The 22162-nt window shown below is 42.4% G+C and overlaps 1 protein-coding gene across 1 annotated transcript in view; it reads left to right on the top strand.

Annotated features, from left to right (window-relative positions):
- The window catches only part of LOC104161504 (beta-adrenergic receptor kinase 2), a 65536-nt gene that overhangs the window by 899 nt on the left and 42475 nt on the right, over positions 1-22162 (top strand). Inside the window, exon 2 of the mRNA XM_009699972.1 lies at positions 9234-9310. Within this exon, the coding sequence (XP_009698274.1) occupies positions 9234-9310 (77 nt within the window). The remainder of the gene's footprint in view (positions 1-9233; positions 9311-22162) is intronic.

The following is a 22162-nucleotide window of genomic DNA, read 5'->3' as shown; positions in this document are numbered from 1 at the left end:
TATTTTTTTTACCCCAGATTTTCCCAGTCTTCTTTCCAAATTGTTCTAATGATTACAGTTACTTTGTTCACATCTCCCTTACTTCTGGGACCTTACAATAACTGCTGGGTTAAAATGCACAACAAGAAGCAAAAAAATCAATGAAGACAATTTTACACTTCTTCTTGTGTTTTGCTTTAGGAGAATCGCTGCTGCGGTGTTTGGGATGCAAGGCTCGGGAGGGATGCTTGCCTGTTCAGAGGGGATTGTTTCCTTTGGGGGAGAAAAAAAATACAGGAATATTTCTGTAGTTTTAATTTGTTGTTTGAAAGAGTTCTGAGAAGGTCTGATTCTTAGGCCAAATATCTCATAACGGTTTTCACTTTTGATCAATCTTGAGTTGCTAAAGCCCTTTAAATGCACTTTTATAAGGGGAGGGAAAGAAAAAACGTTGGGCTGTAATGGCTGTGTGCCATTCTTTGAATTGTACTTGTTGACCCTGTCACGCTTTCAGTTCAGAGGCCTTTGGGGCAGGATCTTCGGTCCAATTTTAGCAACTTTATGATGGATTTGGATAGCGCAAATAAACATTTAAGTCTCTGTAAAATTGCATCCTGAGACTATAAATGAATAAATAAATCACAGGCGAATGTAGTGTGTTTCAGTCAGTGTTGGCCGTAGTTCTTGGTAGCTTGGTTAATGTTTGTACTTGCAGTTCTACATGTTTTGTAGATATGGAAAGATTAAAAAAAATTGGCACATCTTCAGTAATTCTGTATTTGTTTAAAAAAAATTATGATTGACAAATTACTTAATTGCGGTAGGAGCAAGGAGATGTGATTTTGCTCTGATTTCTCTTTCTTCTAATTTCTCAGTAGCAGCATTCTGGTGGAAGGGCAAGTCCTTGACGTTACAATTCAGTGTAATTATTCCTGAAAAATTCATGTACTTGGAAGCTTTTATATTATTTTCAGATTTCGGCAACAATAATGCAAATGATCCTCAAGAAACATGAGGATAGTGCATCTTTTGAAATCGTAGCTACATACCTATTGCTTTTGGCTCCCTTGTTGTAAACTTTCTCCGTTAATATAATTTGCGTAAGTAAAGCTGCTTCGTCTCCTGGATGAGGTGCAGGCACCAGAGAGGGGTTGTGGGAAAGTGTTGCTGAACTTTAATCCTTTCCATGGCAGACGGGGTTCTTGGGTGGAATATGCTGTTAATCATCCTTGACGATTGTAAGAGCATTAGTTCACTGCGGTGAGATGACTTGGCAGGGGGCTTAGAGGGTGTGCAAGGGCAGAAGATGGGGTAGAAATGGGTGAACTTGGGATAGAAGATGGCAGAGCCCTGTTCTTGTCCTGTGGGTCAGGAATAACGGGGATCCCTTCTGCAGGCGCCGTCGCTGCGTGCGTAGGTACGGACTGTGTTTATGGAGAGAAATGAAAGTTTGGTTTCAGTCATTGATACTTTATTTGTCAGCTGATGAGAGGAAGAGTAGAAGGAGCATGTGCGCTGAGGAACGTAGCACCAATGATTGCTTTTATTTCTGTTAAAGAATGAAGTCAATTGGGTATTGCGTTGCTGTCAGGGCTATTCTGGTAATACTATAGGATGCTCAAAAGTAAAAGAATACAAGGGAGCGTATTTTTTCCATGTCATTTCATTGTTGTCCGAAAACGTTTTTTCACAGTCTTCTAACGATTTGCTTCCGCTTCAAATATGGAATTTTACAATGAAGAGATAAATATATCAGATTAGATGGTCTAATGATCCTTTCTGGCTTTAGATGCTGGGAATATACTTTGCCCCATTAATTGCTTCAGCAAAAGTTGCAATGTGTAAAATACCTTTTATAGCATCTGAGAACAAAATCGTCTGGAGAAGTATTAATTTCTCCTGGACTTTGGATTGGGTACAAGCCTGAGAGGAAGCAAAATGAAATGGATTGGCTGGTTTGTGATATGTTCACTATTTTTTACCTCTCATATAGGAGGGAAGCTAATTCTTCTGTTGATTGCATCAAGTGTCTGCCCTTCGCTTTCATGCCCGAAGCCAAGCATTAAGCTGACCTGGGGGCTGTGATCCAGTGACTGATTGCAGTTTACAGTCTCATTCAAGGGGAGTTTTCTATTCAGTTGGAGAGGTACTCCATGCCAGTGATGAACCTATTACAAGAAAATAATAGCATCGTTAGTAATCAGTCACACAGATTTACTCTTTATGTTGAGATGTTTCTTTCCTTCTCCCTGGCGTCTTCTGTTCTGTGACTTGTTTTCTTTCCTACTCTGCAAAACTTCAGTAAAAATACTTTTAAGGAGAAACTGTATTACTAATGATGCATTGGTAGCATAGCACTTCAGAATTTTAGATTTTCTTCTCGTTTGAAATTGGGTCTAAGTGGGCTTAATTGTTTTCTGACTGCAGCAAGCTGAGGTCTTCGTGGGCTTTGTGAGACTTCCCTGCGTGTGCGGGCTGGTGCGTTTGTGCAGAATGAGAAGGCGAAGCAGAAAGTAGAGATGAAAGCTGGGTGGGATGAGGGGACATGATAAATACGGTACGGAAAGCAAGGTGAGAATGGGATGAGAGAGAGATTGAAAAAGGGAAATAGGGAGTGATACCAAGAAGGAAGAGGAGAAAGCAGACAATAGTAAATGGAGGGTGACTGTCCAGTGTGGAAATGGGATGCTCGAAGCGCTGAGAGCAGGAAGACGGCGAGGGGCAGTGCAAAAGGTTGGCAATCAAAGGCAATGCTAGTTCAGCTGCTGAAGATCTAGCTTTTTCTTGAAATAAGTATTAGCATTTGAGTAGTTTTCGGACATGCCAGGAGTCGTCAGGAGTTTAGTGTGCTGGGTACAGGATATACGCGTGGCAGAAGGATGGTACCTGCCCCGACGGCAGAGGAGGGGAAAAAGAAATACAGCTTTATTTTACAGACTGGGGATCTGAGGCAGATAATGTTTATAACTTGCCCAAGACAATACAGGAAATGTTGGTAGAGTTAAATACTGAACTCTGCTTTCCTCAGGCTGGTCTCTGTAAAGCTGCCATTTCATTCTTGTTTTGTTTTTCTGTTCTCCTTTTTCTGTTTCAGCTGATAGGTGAATCTATTAGTGAGTGTAACTGTGCATCCTTAATGTGGGTGTGATTCTTTAATGCTTGCAGTAAGGCCAGACATTTTCTTTTCAAGCTGTGGTGTGCATGTGTGCATCAGTACAATAGATAATATCCCACAAATCTGAACTCTTGTTAATGTATAAGAAAAAATACTGTGTTTTATGATAAATAATTAAAAGCTCCTTTAAGATACAATAGTAAGCAGGCCAATAGTAAGTGGCTTCTTGGTCTAGTTCCAATAGTAAGAGTATGTATGCATATACATACCATTGCATTTTTCTTTACCTTTTCCATTTCGTAGGTGCGAGATGTTTTCCAAAGAACTCCTGCATAATTTAGTATAATGAACCTGCGGGGACAAAATCCATACATCTTTGAAATTAATAGGAGAACTTTTAGGAGATGTCAAAAAGAATGCTGTTTATTTTACTGTCCTCTGTAGCTTCTAGTTTCTGCATGGGTTGCGGTCGCGTTCCCGGCTGCCTGTGCTGACTCGGGCTGCCCGATGGACTGTTCCTCGGGCTCCCCTGGCCGTCCTGCGGGCTGTGCGGTGGCAGGTACAGCCGTACACCCAGCAGAAGTTTCATTTCTTCTCATAGGTATGCTTATCCTTGGAGTCACCGAATGTTACAGTATTCTGGGGGGCAGCAGCAGGGGTAACTATTGCTGTTTGACACTGGCGTGTGGTTCTTTGTTGCTGCAGGCAAGGACAGGTCCTGGCCCTGGGGTGAGCTCCTTCCCCCAGGGACCTCCTGGTTTGCTGCTTCTGGTGTAGCTCGCCTGAGAGGCAGCGTTGCGGATCAGGGTGCTCTTGCCGTACACGTGTCCGTTTCTGTTTTAGAAAGAACGTAATGTGTTTTCTTCTTCGTTCTTCAGAAGATGTGTTTTCAAGTAGACATTCTCTGCCTTGGCACCAGGACTGTTGCCTGCGCCCTGTCAGACTGCATGCCACCGTACGTGCTTGTAGACAGTGAGAGCTTTTTAGTTACAGAATGTATTTTAACCTTGAAGGGTGCTTTTCAGTGGATTTCTTTGATCAAGTCTGAAAGACCAGGATGCTGGCTGTAGTAACTAGACCTTCAAGGTACCACTTAAACCTCCTTTTAACAGATTCTTCAGCTCACGCTTGTAATAAGCCCCTTTTCTGGGGAGGTGGAGGAGCTGACTGGGTTAGAGCGGCCTGTGCTGTTCCCAAAGTTTACAGTTTGATGACGATGCAGATAGTCATCTTTCTGCCTGCTTCTGGGCAGGCACTGTGCTCTGAGCCGCTTCACAAGCCTGGTGTTTTTGTTCAGCCCTTTCTTTAGGGGCCACTTTTCCCGTGGGGCTGCAAGAGATGAGCCCACCGAGGGCCTGCGGCCGTGCCGCGGCACCCTGCTGCCTGCACCCCTTAACATCAGCGGGGTGCACTACGTGGGTACCGTTGGCATTGCCAGGGATCGAGTTGCTTGTTTTATTTGCAGCAAAAAAACCTCTCCCCAAACGTCTTTCCTGTGTCACCGGTACGTTAGTTCTCTTTGACTGACCTTGGCACGGGTGCTGCTGCACGCCTGGCCCCGGGGCCGGTGCAGGTCCCTTGGCTGCCTGGTCAGGGGGTAAAGGGCTACACTGTGCTCTCAGGTACCTGCTTAAATTTAGTCCCCTTTAAACCAGCAAAGAGGTATCCAGAGTCCAAGTTGCATTCCTCACATCATTTTAAGCCTGACTTTTGATTCAATATACTTGTCCCGTTACTTCAGTTGACTTGCGGTATGTGGATGGCAAACCGAGCGTTTCTGAAGTTTTCGTTGTCTGCTGCTTAAATTTAGTCCCCTTTAAACCAGCAAAGAGGTATCCAGAGTCCAAGTTGCATTCCTCACATCACTTTAAACCTGACTTTTGATTCCGCTCAATATACTTGTCCTGTTACTTCAGTTGACTTGTGGTATGTGGATGGCAAACCGAGCGTTTGTGAAGTTTTTGTTGTCTGCTATTTTCTTCCTCTCTGAAATAAAAAATATATGGACAAAAGGTTTTGCTACAGTACAGTTGGATATACTTTTGTTTCTGAAGTCTCCCTGGATTTCATTTTTAGCCAGCTTTTTTTTCTGCTTATGTTGAGTGTTGCTATTAAGGTAGATCATGCTGTGAACTGAGATGAACTTATGCAAAAAGTCCACTTCTCGCATTAGTGCATTATTTGCGCTGAAAGCATATTTGGATATGGAAAGCTTTTCAGAAATGGCTACTTTTCTGTGAAATGCAGCTTTTAATCCCAGATTGTTTACGTGTAGGGCAGCTAATGATTCAATATACAAAGCGGAGAGGGAACCATCCTTCCTGTTTGTGGAATGTGCTAGGCTCCATTTTAAAATTCTCCATCCTTCTGAAGGATATACAGACTCTTCTTCGTTTCTTTTGTATTTAGTAGGATTTCTACCTTTAACTTCCATGTGAGAATTAGAAGGTGATTATTCTGGGTAGTCATAATCCGCTCCATGTAATATATTCCTATTTATTCATATGGATAAGGAGAAATGATTTTAAAGGGGTGAAGGTCTGTTGCTTGTAAGCTGGAATGCAGTGTCGACTCCTGTAGCCTGTGATCATTTTACAGATTTGTTCAGATTGTGTAGCTGCAAAAACGTTTTGTTCCTTTGACATGTTATCCATCAGACCAGAAGTACTAGATGTCGAGGGAGAGGAGGAGAAGCGCTGGAGAGATTTGTTCGTTATACAACCGGAGTGTTTTCCTGGGCACTTCAGTCATACGTTAAATTTTTCATTATCTCCTCCCATTGTCTAGACTAAGATATGTTTATGTAATTTCTTGCAGTGCACTTGTTCGAGCAGAGGAAAGCTTTCTTGATGTCATTATTATTAAAAAGGCTTATTATGTTACTAATGGTCTAGCGGTCAGTGGGAACGGGACATTGCTGTGATGGGCAGGGCTGATGGGTTGGGGTCAACCGGGAGGCCGAGGAGAGGGGAAGTTTGTGGTCTTTGGTGATGCATTCCATGTTCCATTTAAAAGTGGGTCCTCCGGTACGCATGGAGAGAGAGAAGGGGAAGGTCTGGTTGGGAGGAGAGGGATGCAGAGGGAAGGAGCCCAAGGGCAGGCAGAGCTGCAGGGCTCTCCTAAACCTTCCTGGGCGGCTGCCTGCCTCTTGCTGTGCCGCCGGCCCTGCCAGCCTGACCGCTCTGCTCCGCCGCCGAGCGCTGCCGGGGCAGGCTGCGTGGCTTTTGCTGCCCGCGCTCAGCGGTACGGGACGGTGTCGGTACTACTGGAGGTATTTTGCCATCAATGTGCTGACATTTTATGGATTTAAGAGAAGAATTAAGTTTTACGGTCACCATTTTAAACATGTGAAGCTAGGATGTGTATTTTTAAAAATCTACCTGTAGAACAGGCGGCCAAACTTGGCGATTCTGTCAATTTTGTGATAAATTTTGTTTTACTACCTTGCTTTTCCCAAGTACAGAACATCATCTCTATTTACTGCTTCTTCTTCATTTGAAATCGGTGTTTTGTTTAGATTGTTAAAACACACAGAGAGTAGATCTAGTTTTTAATGGAAGAATGAAAAGACTAGCAAGTTCGTCACTGAATAATTTATAATCTCAAACCTGATTAACAACGTTCAGCTCTCCCAGTTCGTGTTTAACTTGATGTGGTGGTTGGCCTCCAGAGTTCTCGCTTTGGATCACAGTGTTCATAGATCTATGTTCCTTGTGGGGCTTTGAGATATACATAAAAACTATTAATAGAATAATCTCCTAGATTGGGGATTAGGGCCTTCAAGCTAATTTCTTGGCTTTTATTATAGACTTTCTTCTGGTCAAGTCGTTCAGACTTCATGCCCCAGGTCCTCATTTGAGAGGAGCACGGATATTTTCCTCACTCGAAGATGGGGAAGAGATGTTTGTTAACGTTTGTGAGGTTTTTCGGAAGCTCTGGTGATCGGGCCCTTGTGAGCACATGAGAGGGGACGGTCTGTGAGGTCTGTAGCTTTTTCGGGCAGGGCTCTGCTGCTCACAGTGACCCAGAACTGCACAAGAACTTGTTAATGAAGAGGCTTTAGAGAAAAGATGGAGGAGAAATAACCACAGAAAACTTTTTTTTTTTTTCTTCTCCAGAAAGTGTTAAAATTTGTCCATGAGAACTGACCTGTTCAGTTTTTTCCTGACGTGAAGTAGTTCAGAGTCCACATTTTACAAGGATTAGGTGCTCAGTCTTACTTCTGCAGACATGTGAGTGATATTTAACAATCTTGTTTAGGGCATGAGTACTTTGTACAGGGTACGTTTGTGGTTATTTTTACAAAAATAAATAGTACATATGAAAATATCAAATTTAAAATTGGAAACAGAAGAAGTCGAGTGGTATTTTGACTTAATACTGTGGCAATATAGTTGTTTTACCAGGCATAGTACTGCTGGGCTGCAATGATTTTAAAATTTATGTACTTGTATTGTTGCCCATATGAAATTTTTATAGGCATTATATTAAAATGAATATTGAGGTTACTTGACGAATAAAGGAAATCTTTGTTAATGTGGTTTAAATGAGTGATTGTGACATTATAAATTAGGCAAAGAAGATGTTAAGTGCACTGCAGCCAAGCTAGAGGCCTAATGGAGCTTATGTTGGCTCATTTTCTAAATGATACATGGCAATTGCAGTGTTAACAACCTGATGTAGCTTTGATTGACTTCTACATTTATTTTACACGGTGCAAGCTAAAACCTGACGCAAGAATGGAGAAGCGAAGCGATGACCAGAATGTCCCCCGGGAAGTGCTGTGACCCCAGGGCTCCGCTCGCCCCAGGCAAGGCCGGCCCACGCCCCGCCTGATACTGCCGGTGTGCTTCTGCCTGCAGTCTCTGGTTCCGAGGAAAAACACCCGGGATTTGGTGCTCCAGCTCCCGGTGGCAGCCCCATACTACCCTTCTGTTCAATCTGCAAATACCTAATTAGGATAAAAACCCAGGGAAAGCCTGGGAGCTCTCCTTTAAACTGTTGTGCTCTTGTTTCTGTAGTGGCATACAGCAAAGGGGACTTTGTGCAGTCACTGATGGCTTTTTTTTCCAATATATGCTCAGTTGGGGCATTTTCAAACCCTATTGGAGAAGTATAGATTCTTGAAGGGGAATTCTAGCAACATCATGCTCTCACATGTAGGCTGTTGATACCACAGAATAATAGAATTTTTTAGGTTTGAAAAGACCTTTAAGATCATTGAGTCCAGCTGTTAACCCAGCACAGCCAAGCCCACCACTAAACCACGTCCCTAAGCACCACACCTACACATCTTTTAAATATCTCCAGGGACGGGGACTCCACCACTTCCCTGGGCAGCCTGTGCCAGTGATTGACAACCCTTTTGGGGAAGAAATTTTTCCTAATATCTGATCTAAACCTCCCCTGGCGCATCTTGAGGCCATTTCCTCTCATTCTGCTGCTCGTTACTTGGGAGAAGAGACCGATTCCCCACCTGGCTACAGCCTCCTTTCAGGTCACTGTGGGGAGCGATGTAGAGACCCAGCTTGGTGTCATCTGCAAACTGACTGAGGGTGCACTCCATCCCCTCGTCCAGATCATTGATAAAGATATTAAACAGAACTATGTTAAGCTTGAAGCGTAAAAGTTACCTCTCTTCTACGCTGAATAAGTACTAATATTACTAATGTTCTACACTGGATAGTATTAATATTTACAGTGGGGAAAAGATGTTTCTTGTGTACCTCAAACTAGGAACATTTAAAAAAAAACCCTTAAAAAAATCACAGTATTGAGACTGCAAGGCTAATTTCAGACTAGTAAGGTGATGTCTGGAAAGGTATTTATAGCTGAGGACTGAATTTTCATAAAATCATTTGCAACGTTGAATTCTGTGAGTTCGACAATCTCTCTGTGATGTGACTTGACTAGAGGCCTGTTGACGTTGATGGCTGTAGTCTTCTGAACTCTCGTGGTCTTTAGATGGAGCAGCAGACTGCCTGTCACGCTGTGAGGTGATGCATTGGGTGGGCAGTTGTAGCTCATTTTGCGTTGATGTTTCATTTTAGTGATCCTTTCCTCCAAAGTATGTTAAAGGTCTGGTTTAAAATAAGCAGTTTCAAGTAACTTTTTTTTTTTTCTTCGTACTTTCTTTCAGTATCCGCAGTGTTATGCAGAAATACCTTGAGGAAAGGGGTGAACTAACCTTCGACAAGATCTTTCATCAGAAAATTGGTAAGTCATATTTCAATAAAATGTTAGTCATGTAAATATTTTTAAGATTGGCTTGCCTACCACTTCTCTGTAATGACTGCTGAAAGATCAGTGTTGTAGATGGTCTGGAGAACACTGGAATATGGACAGGATTTAGTAAAACAAAGGTCTTCAATAAAATGAAGTGTTGTGAAAGGGAAGAAGATGAAGCAAAGCAATCTGTGAACTTCACGTTCTGGAAAACTACTGGGAAAATAATTAAATTATTTGGAAACATCAAGGAGAAAATTATATTACTTGCTATGAGCTTGTCAACAATATAATGTGTCACATAAGTTAAACTTTTTTTCTCTGCAGGGGTAGTAAGCCTTGTTGATAAGGGAGCAGTAGTAGAAAAGATAACATACGTGTTGTCTTGACTGTCTGACATCGTGTTCTTGCTAGTGTCACAGGGAGACGTGGCCTGGGTGAAAGTGCTGTGTACAGGGGCAAAACTGTTGGGAGAGTTGACGTGAGGAAGAGTTAATGAGTGCTTCCCTGTGAACATGGAAGGGTATATCCAGGGAGTTCGCACAAGAGCGTCAGAGATCAGCTACTACGCAGATTTTAGTTAACGGTGTGAATGCTGGGATGAAGAACCTCTCTATTCTGGTTGCGTGCTGTAACCACACTGAGGACATGGACAGAATTATAAAAGATCTCCATAAACTAGAGGCGGGGGGAAAAAGCAGTGCTTCTCACTCAAAACAAGCAATGTCCTATACACCTGTGCTGGAGTAATTACACAAATACAGAGTGGAGAACCACTGATCGGGTAGACCTTTTTAATTGACTTGGCTGTTATAGCGAGCTGTAGATTGTATTGTCTCAGCTAGATCACACAACTAAATATGAAATCAGGGTTGTAGCCAGTGAGGCACGTGAAGTAATCCTCTTTTGGCAGAATATTGTCCCCATGTTGTCCTGGCACTGGACTACAAAATAGACATAGACCTGCTGGAAAGAGTCCAGGAAAGAGCAGTGGGAATGGGCAGACCTTACTTAGCAGCCTTCTAAATATGACCTACAAGGAAGTATTGAAATAGGGTATTATGTAGGCTGTGAAAGAGAGAAGTGAGGTTGAACAATCTTCAAAAACAGAAAAGCTGTCGCAGAAATGGTGAGGTTAGTCAATTTTCTAGAGGCTTAACATACAAATTAAAAAACATCTGGATATGAATAAAACTCTTTGAGTAGTAGGATAGCTAGTAAAGCAGGGGAATGGGTTTCACAAGGGGCTTGTGAAATCTTTGTCCGGTACATTTGAGGAGTAGGTTGGCGTACGTCTGTTAGGATAGTACAGCTGCTTTTGTCTTGCAAAATGGGGACAAAACCATAAAACGGGCTGGGAAGACTCGAGGAGATCAATGGACCTATTCCTGTCTGAAATAGCCTGAGACTGTAATTAATAGTGGAGGCAAACGCCCAAGAGCGAAGTGCTGCTGTGCCTTGTTTCCCAGGGAAGGTGGTGCAGTGAGGAGCATCTTTGGGCTGATTGAGCTTTAGCTGGTTTCCCTTCCTGGCTGGAGCAGAAATGTTCAGCCTTCCAGGTTGCCTGGAAATGTGCAGCTCGGTAGGTATGAGAATATTCTGGAGTGGGAGTGTTAAATATTGCCAGATTAAAATAAATAGTATTCTTGTATAGCATCACAGATTGCCGTTCATGGATTTCGTAGGTTTGTGCAAAGAGGTTGTGGAAACACCAGTCTAAAGTGTGTGTTCATAGAAGTCTCATGGAGGTTTCCACTGTATTACAGTAATTGAAGTGTAGTCTGTATCTTTATGCATAAAAACTATGACTTTTTATTCTGGCCAAAAATTTTACACTGTAAATGCATAGATACCTCGTTGGCTTGTGGTGACATCTCTCAGTATGTGCTTCGGTTTAGTTGTCTCTACTGAATGATTAATATTTTGCTATAGCATGGCAGTTGCAAAATAAGTGGAATTTTAAGCAACCAAACACAGGCTGACTTTAACTGTTTGATTCTGTTTGGCGGCAATGAAATGAAGGAGTTTTTTGTTTGTGTTTTTTTTTTCTTCCCTCCTTTTTTAAAAAAAAAAGTAGTCAAACAGAACAGCTTATATGTAATGGATATTTGTATTTATGTAATTGAATAGTTTTCATTAGTAGTTGGTTCCAAAGAACAGTGAAGAATGTTGCAGTTATTTTGGTAAGTTACAGCAATTACAGTTAGTTAACTGTTACCTTGGAAGGATTATATCTTTCTTTTTTCCCCCCATGTTGGTAGCCATCAAACCTGGAATTTTAGAGCCCAGACTTTCATTAATATACTAGTTTCTCACCCAGATCTTTAGAGGCATCGTTCACAGACGCAGAGAGAGTTTTTCTCCTCCTCTCCCCTTGGTACAGTCATAGCAGTACTTGCCCTCTGTTACCTGGAAACGAGGAGGTCTTCTGTGACCGCTTTGCTGGAGCTTCGGTTACTTCTGAAGCTGGTTTCTTCTGAAGTAGGATATTTAGAGTGGAAATAAAAAAAAGATTAAACACAACTGTTTTTAACAGAAGACTTTGCATTTCACTGGAAAATATTGTATTGCCTTGCTGTGGTTGTTCATTTAAATTTTATTGCATTTTCTAGCTTGTTCTTTGCTGTTAAATTAGTTCTGTTTCCAGACATTAGCATAATTGCTTGTGGTAAAGTACCTTCGATTTTAGGCAAGCATTACGCAAAAGGCTGTGAAAATAAATATGGTGAGGTAATTAAAAGCCTAATCACCTTTTCAGTCTTGTTGTTCTCTCTTTGTATGGCGGGGATGTGGCGGGACCGCAGCTGGGGCTGGAGCTGGAGCTGTGTGTGCAGGTCTGGGATGGACGCCCCACGGGAGACAGCTCCTGCTCGGTGGAGTTTAAATCAACCCAAGTCAAACGAGTCTCTGATCGTGGGCCGTGATTCTGCTTGCTCCTGGCTCTTCCTGTGCCTTTATTTTCTCAGTTAAAGAGCTGTCCAGTATACAGTGCTTTATCCTTATGTACTAACTATAAAACTTTATCAGACTACCTATTTTTTCCCTTTGGCGAGTGATATAGATGAGGACTGTTAAGCTTTTTTTTATTCTAGACTTCAGTTCTTTCTTAGAGCTCCAGGTCATTGTTTTTTCTGTTTTTCAGTATCCTTCTTTCAAATGTAAAAACCAGGGCTTTGATTAGTTGTCTGATACAAGTCTTTCTGATGTCCTATAGTCGTTCCTGTTGGATGTTTTCCTATGAGTATATCTAATTATGGTGCTGGTCTTATCAGCTGCAAGTGTTTATCCTTAATGAGCCCTTAGATCTCAGTGTTTTCCAGATCCCACTGTAAAATATTGGCCCAAATTCCCTCCCTGCCGCCTCCCCCAGGTGTGCAACTGCAGGGAATCGCCAGGACAGCTTGGGCTTGGAAACCAAAACCTTTGCTCTACCCTTTAGGATCAGAATAAGAGCAGGAAAGGCCAGCAGCGAGCAGCGTGGCAGCAGCCCTTCTGGGGATGAAAATGGCCTGGAGGCTTTATAAGATTTGCATAAACAAGTGTCTGTCCTCTATTCACATCTTTCTCTTCATGAAGGCAAATAGGTTGCTCTCATCTCTTGAAGATGGCACGACTGTTTGCAGGAATGATGCTCCAGAATGATCTTGAACTCTCTAAGAATCGCCTAATGAGTCAGAGGACATGAAGATAATAGAGCCACCCAGAAAAACGCTCTGGCAGCACTTAGTAGCCCAGCAGCCGGCTGTTCCTGCAGAAGCTGCTTCCTCCACAGCAGAAGCTTCATGGGGAAGTACAGCATGTCTCGAAGCGGAGTGCGTAACCACCTTTAGCTGCTTTTCTTTTTACCACATCCTGTTTGCTACAACACCAGATTATGTGTTTGCTTTAGAAAAAGAGACATTTTCTGGTATCCCAATATCTACAATTTACACGTGGAATCCACTCTGCTTCACGACTGCATTAAAATTGCATGTGGGGTTCTTCTCGTGCTCCCTTGCACTTGCTGAGTGGGCACACTTGTAAGAGGGCTCCTTTCGGAGGGTGGTTTTGATATGAACTGTAATGTGCGTAGCTGCTGGGCGGATCGGGGTCTGCTGCAGCGAGTATAACTGCCAAGCGTTAAAGGGAGTGAATTAGGTCATAATATTACTTTAGAACAGGATTACCGTCGTTATTAAAGTTAAATGCTTTGGAGCAAACTTGTTGCCAGTTTTAGTTCAGTGACTCTTATGTCTGACACTGAACTTTCTGACAAATTGCATCTACCTGGTAGGCAGGGAGTAAAGTTGACTTAGAAATTCTGGGATGTGATGGTAAAGCATCCTACAGCTTCAGGTCCTGGCTCAGGTTCGGCCTTGGGTTCTCTGGTGACTTCCTGGCAGCTGGTGGGACATGGCAGCTTGTCTACACCCTTCTCAGTCTCTCATCTGTTACACGGAGCCGTTGGGTTTGGCTCTTGGGGAAAGATGAGAACAGAACATATTTTAGCTGTTTCAGCAGCTGATCATACTACAATATAAGCTTTTCACCTTGCCTAGTGAGTAACTTGCTTTTTTTTTTTCTTTCCCTGAAGCTGGGTCTAATTTCTGTTTTATTTTCTTGAAATACAACACTTGTAAGGAGAACCAATTAAAAGAATTGGTAGTTGACGTAACAAGTTACAAACATGGGTTTTTTTTCCCATGAGGAATGATCTTTCTTGGGTGATTCATTTAACTGTCTTTCGTATCCTCTTAAATCAGCAGGCTCCAAGTTGGAGGTCTTCCCAGCCCGGGGGACGAACATTTTGCCATCTGTATCGGTGCTTCTTCCTACACACGCATGTCTTGTGAGGGGCTCTCTTGCTTCTGATCTGCTGCCTTTATACTGCTCCAGCTAAGTATAGCTAATGTATATTCTGGTAGCTTTTTGGTTGAGTTTCCAGAGCGGGTGAGCATTTCGTCTATTTTGTAGTTCCTTCTGCACAGCCAACCTACAACAGTGGGGAGGGACTTTTCTGCCTGCCCTCTGCAGTTAGAGGGAAACGCGGTCCTTGACCGTTCTGGCTGCTGTTTCCTCCAGCTTTGTCAGTGACAACTTTCTGTTGAAAAAAACCCAAACCAATGCAACCAAACCACCCAAACTAGGGTGAGAACAGCTAAAGAAGTTGTTGGTTTTTTTCCTTTAGGGCAATGAATCATACTTTCTGTTGCTTGTTTCTCTAGTTATGAACTCATCATATTTCATTATTTTAGAATGTTGATGCTAATCATTAGATGGATCTTGAATTAAAGTCTGAGAAGAAAAACATTCTTGCTCTTCCTCTTTCTGTTGCCAGTGTGATAGCACAATGCACTGTGCTCCCCAAGATACCTAAAAATAACAGGCTGGGAAAAATACCTCCCTAGAGCATTATTTAGGCTATTGTTTAATTTAACCATAAGATCTATGTGCCATTGGCATTCTCAACTAATTAAATAGTCCTCTGAGGAAATAACAGTGAAAGCAATAAAACTTGCTCAGGAGTAAAGATAAGCACCTGAGGTTTTGGCTATTAAATGAGCAGGGGATGACAAAATGAGTCGATCTCGCTTCTAGTCGCTTCTAGCCGCTCGTGATGACTCTGAAGGTACAGGTTTGCCTGCACTGTCGGGGAGGGATGTGTGAGCAGAGCGGGGGTCGTGCGAGCAGCGTTTCCTCCCACCGTGGTCCAGCTGAGTGTGTGTGAGTGCCCGCAGGGGTGGGTCGAGACCCTCCATCCTTCTTGGGAGAGGGTGGTGGTGAGTAGGAGAGGCTGCACACAAACCCCTGCTAAAGCGTCTTTAAAAACTGAGAGTATTTTTAGAGCCGAAGTCACCGAGGGGCGTACATTAGCTACTGATCTAAGACTTGAATGATGGAAAGTGTCACAGCCTTGGAATTCTTTCTGAAGAGTATTCACGAGACTTGTATCACTCTGATAATTTTACTCTATTCTGGTAAATTCATGTTAAATAGTGTGCAGCCGTGTAACAGGGAAAATAATTCCTTCCTTGGCGGGTTTTCTGTAAAAGCGAGAAGGCAGGTTGTTTGTTCAAGTGGTTTTATTCTGAGGTTCCGTTTCTGACCTGGGGAAGCCAGCCACCATACAGAAGTAGACACCATCAAAATTAGGAAGTAACTACATGAACAAAAAATTATATTTAAAATACTGTTTGAAGACTGATCTTTATTCTCATGTGACTTCTTATTTTCAATTCAAGTGTAGACTAAAACTGGGATTGTGGATAGTCTGCAGGAGGCCTTTATGAATCTGTTGAACCCGTGCTTTCCTTGCATGGTTCGTATGATCAGTTAAAATCAACACAAAAAAAACCCCCGCAAGTAAATGTCGGAAACTGTGTGATTGTAAACTGAAACAGAAACTATTAATGTGAGAGATTTCACAGTGGAGCTGTTCCTTTACAGCGATTCTCCACTTGTGTCAAACTGGGGTGTGGACAGTGAAAGAGAGAAAATATGTGCTCAGAGCCTTCCTATAAAACTCAGTCTGTTTTGCTGTATGCAGTTTTTTTCACCGAATTAGTGTTAGGTTTAAGATCTCGTTTTTATGTCATAATTTAAATGTTACTGGAAGCCACATTTCTTTCAACATGCTTTTATTTTGTGGTAAGAGAAACGTGATGCTTGCATGAATTACATTGAAGATCATATAGAGGGATGTTGACGAAGCTTCCTGCTGTAGATTTTATGTACATTTAACCTGCAAGCAGTTTTAAGGAGGTATCTGTCTTGGGTGTCAGGGACAAATTGTATCCAAAGTCACTATAAAAAAAATGTGTGTATTCATTTTGGTTTTTCTTCTGATCGTAAATAATTGAGCATTTCTTTGTTGGGATGCAGCCTCATATGCTCCTGTGCCTTTCTTTGCGGAGAGGTTGAAGATACGCGGTTGTGTGATTTCCCAGTGGACTTGCAGATTAATTCTGAGCTTTAAAGTAGGAAATATATATATCCAGTCATCTGGAACTTCTCGTAATGGATAATGTACACGTGCTGATATCTATTAGCATTTATATACAGTATAGCTCTTGGAAGATTTAAGTCATGGGGAAAAATAGTCTTTATCTCAGCAGAGCAGTGTAATTATACAGGTTTTGGGTTCGATTATCGGGAATTCCAGGCAGACTGGAAATTTTGAACTCCAGAAGTAGTACTGTAGGAGAGAAAATGAGCAAGATAGACAATGAATGTCATGTATATAGAGACAACCAATTGTAAATTATTTGAATGAAATTTCGCTGGGATGTTTCCACGTTTAAGTTTTCAGCAAACATACATGCCAGGCAGTAATCCCCAGGCTGGCCATCCACAGCCTGCAGTGACTTGGTTGTGTACATTCCATAGGTTTGTTTGTTTTTCCCCAGGAAGCTTGTACGTAAACTCATTCCTTTCCGATTAGATGGGCCTTCAGTGATTTGTTCAGTCATCCCACAGCTGCACACCTGAGGCTTTGGCAGCAATCTCCTGCAGCGACGAAGCTCCGGCCTTTCCTTCCAGCTCTGTTTGCAGCGACTTTGCTGGCGTGCAGGGGAGATGGCATCTGGCTGCGTGGCGATACGGCGAGGGGAGCCGAGGAGGAGGAAGAGAGGGCAGCCAGCCTCAGGCTCTCTGCGTGAGGACTGGCGAGGGACCGGCATTTCCAGCACAGCGCTGGACTGCGGTGGGCTCCAGAAGGTCTTTGTGCAGGTACTGCACGTGGGGCCGAGGGAAGCTGGGCTCCAGAGCCAGGTCCTGCTGCTGGGTGAGCTCTTCGTTAACGCCTTTGGGGCTCACCAGGCCCGTGACCAACTTGAAAAGGCCCGTTTGAAAAGCCTTGAGCTAAAATGTTATAAACCCATCCTTAATATAATGCCAAGTGACTTCCATACCAAAAAGAGTGTTTTCAATCTGCTTGTACTCACTTGAGCTTTCCTAGCCCATTTCTGGTGGAATGTTCTGCTTGTGGGTAAACAGGGATGGTGTATGATCTTGATTTCCCCCTCCTCTCCCCCAGCAATTTCTCAGTCAATCCGAAACAGTTGCACTCCCATGGAGTTTTTATCAATGTGTCTTGAAACAATCCACAGACTAATTAAGCCTCTGACCACCACTGTGAAATAGGTAAATATTAGTTTTTTGTGTCTGTAATGTGACATAATAACAACTTTAATGAGATTTACTTGCATAGCTCTGTACTACTAATAAAGCAGATTCTCTGGTCCTGCCAGCACTACTCCTTCATCTCAGTGGGATAACTCATTAGTAACAGGAGAAAAGCTCAGAAACCAGGAGAAGAGTAAGTAGAATCTAAATTACTGAAGCTGTTAAGTCTTCTAACTTTCAGCAGTGCTTTTAAGAGAGGGAGCAGTTAGAAAATCGCAAAGCAGAGAAACTGGAGAGCTCTGGCTATCAATTATCTCATGAATTCATTTGCAGAGCAGAAACGTGGATATTTACTATAAGCCTTTCAAATGCTTTTATTGTTCTATCCCACTATCTGTCCTATAAAAGAACGACGTGTAATAGAACTTGCAACACCCCCCTTTTTTTTTTGGTCCAGATTTGCGAGGTTCTTGATGCAGAACGTCACTTGGTGCGCTGTCGGGAGGTGAGTAATGTACACCGTCAGACCTCCGCATCTTCAAGCTCTGTAGGGGACCAGAGCAGTAACCTTATAGGGTAGTTGCTTCTCTCTTTCCTGGCCCCTTTCCACTGACAGCATTATGTCCAGCCAGTGCCTCTGTAATGTTCTGCTCTCAAATGTGTGCGTGTCTCTGGTGGTTGGATAGGTAGGTTCAGAAATATGCAAAACAGTTTCTTAATGTTTCTAGAGACTTCTGTCAATAACTTCTTTGATTTTTTTGAGAAGTAGAACCATCTGTTTCTAAGCCTCCAACTCTCAACAGCTTTCTTCTTAGAGTGTACAGAATGAACCAGAGGAAGGCTTTAAAATTCATGTAGGAGAGTTATAATCATCTGTGCTCTGTCACTGTTGTGTTAGTGGTTTTGCTCCTCTACACCTATCTAAGTGGTGTGTGTATTTACTAACTGAATACTACAGTTTTGATATTTTGATTTTAACTGCAGTACAACAGTCTTCCTAGGTGCTGTTGCAGAACAGTTTGATTCTTTACAGTGGTTGAGTTACTGAACAGTTCTTGCTAAGGTGAATACTGGCATCAGAGACTTGAGAATAGCCTTCTGTTGTGAAATTGTCCCATGTCTTCATTAAATGATCCTATTGCCTCGCTCTCCCCCAAGAAAAAACACACACAGATCCAGACCCTTTCTAAGAAGTAGAAATACACCTCCCAGTCTGCTTCGTGTGTTAAATAATTCATAACAGCGAACGGTTCATAACTTAGAGCATGTCAAAAGAAATAGTGTGCTTTTCAATATTACAGGGATATTGGCTTGCATTATGTAAGTAATTTTAAAAAGTTGTATAATGGAAAAATACCGATGAAGAAAACAACAACTCTTACGTTCTTCATAGGGCCTGAATATTCTTGTGACGTGGGGAAAGAAACGATACAACAAATAACAACCAACCATCATGACATTTTTAAGCTGCTAATACTTGTTAGCTTGCTAGTAGTTGCTAATACGACTTGCAAAAGCAGTGGGAGTTTCTTCTGTTTACAAGTGAAAAAAGAACAAGATCTCTTGTGCTATGTAGTTCTTGATGATCTTTAGTGGAGGACTCTAATCATGTTCTTTGCAATAACTGATTGATTGAATTGAAATGCTTCAATTCTGTATTTAGTTGTCCTTTGAAAAAATAGATTATTTTGACATGTTCAGTGATACTAGTCCTTGGTCTTTTAGACGCACTTTTTCTTATGTACATGTTTCTTATGTCTTTCACCTTTCATATGTCAAATGCCTTTGATACACGATTTTAGTTGACTGGAATTCTGCATGGTAAGGGAGATCAGAATAGGAAAGATATTTGCTAAATGTGGTTCAGATATCTGTTTTTCCCCATTCTTTTCTTTTCATGGCTTTAAAAATTATTTGTTACATGTTCAATATTCAGAGGTACCTTTCATGAGGATATTAAGATGACACGTGATGGAGGGTTTTTTGAGGCAAAGATCCAGTGGCAATTGCAGTGGGTGAAGCACAGACATCACTTTTTTTTTTTTTTTTTAATGATTTACAGCTTCATGTTAAAAATAGAGCACATTCTTCTTTTCCTTAGAAATCCCTTTATCATTTGAATTGCTGTGCCACCACTTGACATCTTGACAGCTGCTGGTCCTACCCTTTGAAAGTACTGAACTCCTGGCTGCTGTCAGAGGATGTGGAAGGGTGTTTAACGTGTGCCTTCTCGTTTGAAATGCAGACTCGATAATCCACCTCAAGTATTTTGCTCCAAACTGCTTTTCTGGGCTTGAAGCAGAATAATAATTGAATGTGCTCAGTAAGTCAGTATATGAGCTGCTTAAGATCCTCTACCTTGTAAGCCTATATTGAGGTTTGACACAGAGTCTGTGAATGCTCCTCCATCATGTCTGAAATGTGTGTGCCGGAGGAGCAGCACAGCTCTTCTGCTCCTGTCGCTGCAGGAATTTAAGGGATACACAGGTCTAACCTTTGGGAAGATGACTGACCAAGTTGTAACAAGTGTTAGTGATTTCACTGGGTGAAAAGCTCTTGGAAAATATGCCTGGAAATAAGGATTTTCTTTGAAGACACTTGAAACCTTTTAGCCAAAATTTGTTTTCATATGATGATTTATAATCATTAAACAAGCTACCTGGCAACTTACAGACTAATTTTGAGCTCAGTTTGATTCTGTTCTAGGGAAATTCTTCTGCATGCCTCACCATTGTATGCAAGTCCTTTCTTGTAAAACACAATTTGTTCTTTTACCCTGCTTTTTATGGACGGAGATGTGTTCCAATTTGTTATGATGTATTATTTTTCATGAAAAGTGAATGTACATTAGGCTCTATTAGGAAAAAAACAGATTAAGGACAAATAGCTCATAATTGGAAAGAAACGTAGTGAAATCTGTGGTGCCTTCTGGGCTGTGAGGATTTTTGTGGCTTTGTGCTTCGCCAAAGCTGTGATTCCTTTGCAGATGAGTTTTCCCTGGTAGTAGCAAGTCTCTTTGTTCCTGAACAAGGAAATCGGTGGTTCTCTCAATTCTGGAGCTTTTAGGTGGTCTTAATTATCCTGTGCTATGGCAACTGAGTGTGTATACCATACAGACCAAGATTTTGAACTTGACTGGATGTTCTGTAACAACTGCAGGCTGGTTTGAATTACAATTTTTATATGGTCTAATAATAGACCTCTAGCCCTAAGTCTTTGTGTCTAAGACCCAGATCTGTTATTGGTACCAATGGTGGGCTCATTACGTTACTTGAGACAAATAAAAGAAAATGGGATAATTCATGAAATGGCACATTGGGAGGAATGCTGGTTTTCCAACAGAAAAGCCAAGCGTGATGCTGTTTATGGCCGTGGCTCCCTGTTGTAGAGAGGCTACAGACCACGCTGGAGAAGAGCTCCCGTATCTGCACCGTCTCATGGAGGGGTAACAAACGCTTTGCCCCCAGGTGAGGGCTGTTTCAGAACGTTAAAACAACCAAGAACTGGGTTTAAACATAAGCATACAATAATTTCACTGTGGTGTGTTGGTTGGGTTTTGTTGTTACCGCATGCTGTCCTGCCGTTTCCGCAGCAGTTCTGCACAAGGGGCTTTTGTGAGGACGAGGCATCTGTGAGCACACCACGTCCAGATGTCCCTCTGGTTACGATCCTCTGACTGCTTCATCCTCTTGTCCGAATTTAACCAAATAAGAAAGATCAGGAGAGGTCTTGGAGGGACTTAGGACAGAGATCGTGAAGTGCCCTAAATGAGGAAAAATCCTCGTGTTGCAGAAAATGGCCTCAAGTTGCGCCAGGGGAGGTTCAGATCGGATATTAGGAAAAATTTCTTCATGGAAAGGGTTGTCAGGCACTGGCACAGGCTGCCCAGGGAAGTGGTGGAGGCCCCATTCCTGGAGGTATTTAAAAGACGTGTAGGTGTGGTGCTTACGGACATGGTTTAGTGGTGAGCTTGTCCGTGCTGGGTTTACGGTTGGACTCAATGATCTTAAGGGTCTTTTCCAACCTAAACGATTCTATGATTCCGTGATTCTAGGGTTTGCAGAGCAGAGCCCCAGCGCACGTTCCTGAGCAGCCTGGTATGGGGAGCCTTGTGCTGAAGCTTTTTCTGCCTGGGAGCCGAAGCCGTTAGCCGCAGCCGATGGGAGACGAGCCTGTCCTGATTCTGGTGCAGATGTCGCTACTTATTTGTTTGTCATTATTCCGTATTTATACACAGCACGTCTAGTGAGGATTCGGAAACAGCTTCGTATTTTTGTTTTCTAATTTTCTATTTTGCCTACTGGAAAGAGTCTGCATCAGCATTTTGGACCGCATTCAAGTCTGCCGTAAATAGATGCAGCTTCCTTTCAATCAGTGACATTGTGAACACTCATATCAGGGCTGTGCCTATTTTTAGCTCTGCTGTCTTACCTAGTCACTTCTGTTTGTTTTAATAAGATTTTTATTTACTCCTGTTAAAAGGGTATTTGAATCAGATACTAATAACATTCCAGTTAGGATTAGATAAGTAGTTTCCTCCAAGGTTTGTTTTATTACGGAGTTGCCATTAATTTTATTTTATTTTTTTTATTATTCCGTACTCTCAGTTAATTGACGTTCTCGTGACGATCAAGATACGGTGTTACGAATGCCGAAGTGACCTTTAGACCGTTGGAGAAGGCGGAGGGCCAGCGCTGGCCTCTGGGGCTGGCTGCCAGCCCGCCTCGACCTGCCCTCCTG

The sequence above is a fragment of the Cariama cristata genome, unplaced genomic scaffold (assembly GCF_000690535.1).
Source record: "Cariama cristata isolate BGI_N322 unplaced genomic scaffold, ASM69053v1 scaffold12365, whole genome shotgun sequence".
Lineage (NCBI taxonomy): Eukaryota > Metazoa > Chordata > Aves > Cariamiformes > Cariamidae > Cariama > Cariama cristata.
Note: the sequence above shows the minus strand (reverse complement) of the source record. Positions and strands in the feature narration are given on the sequence as shown.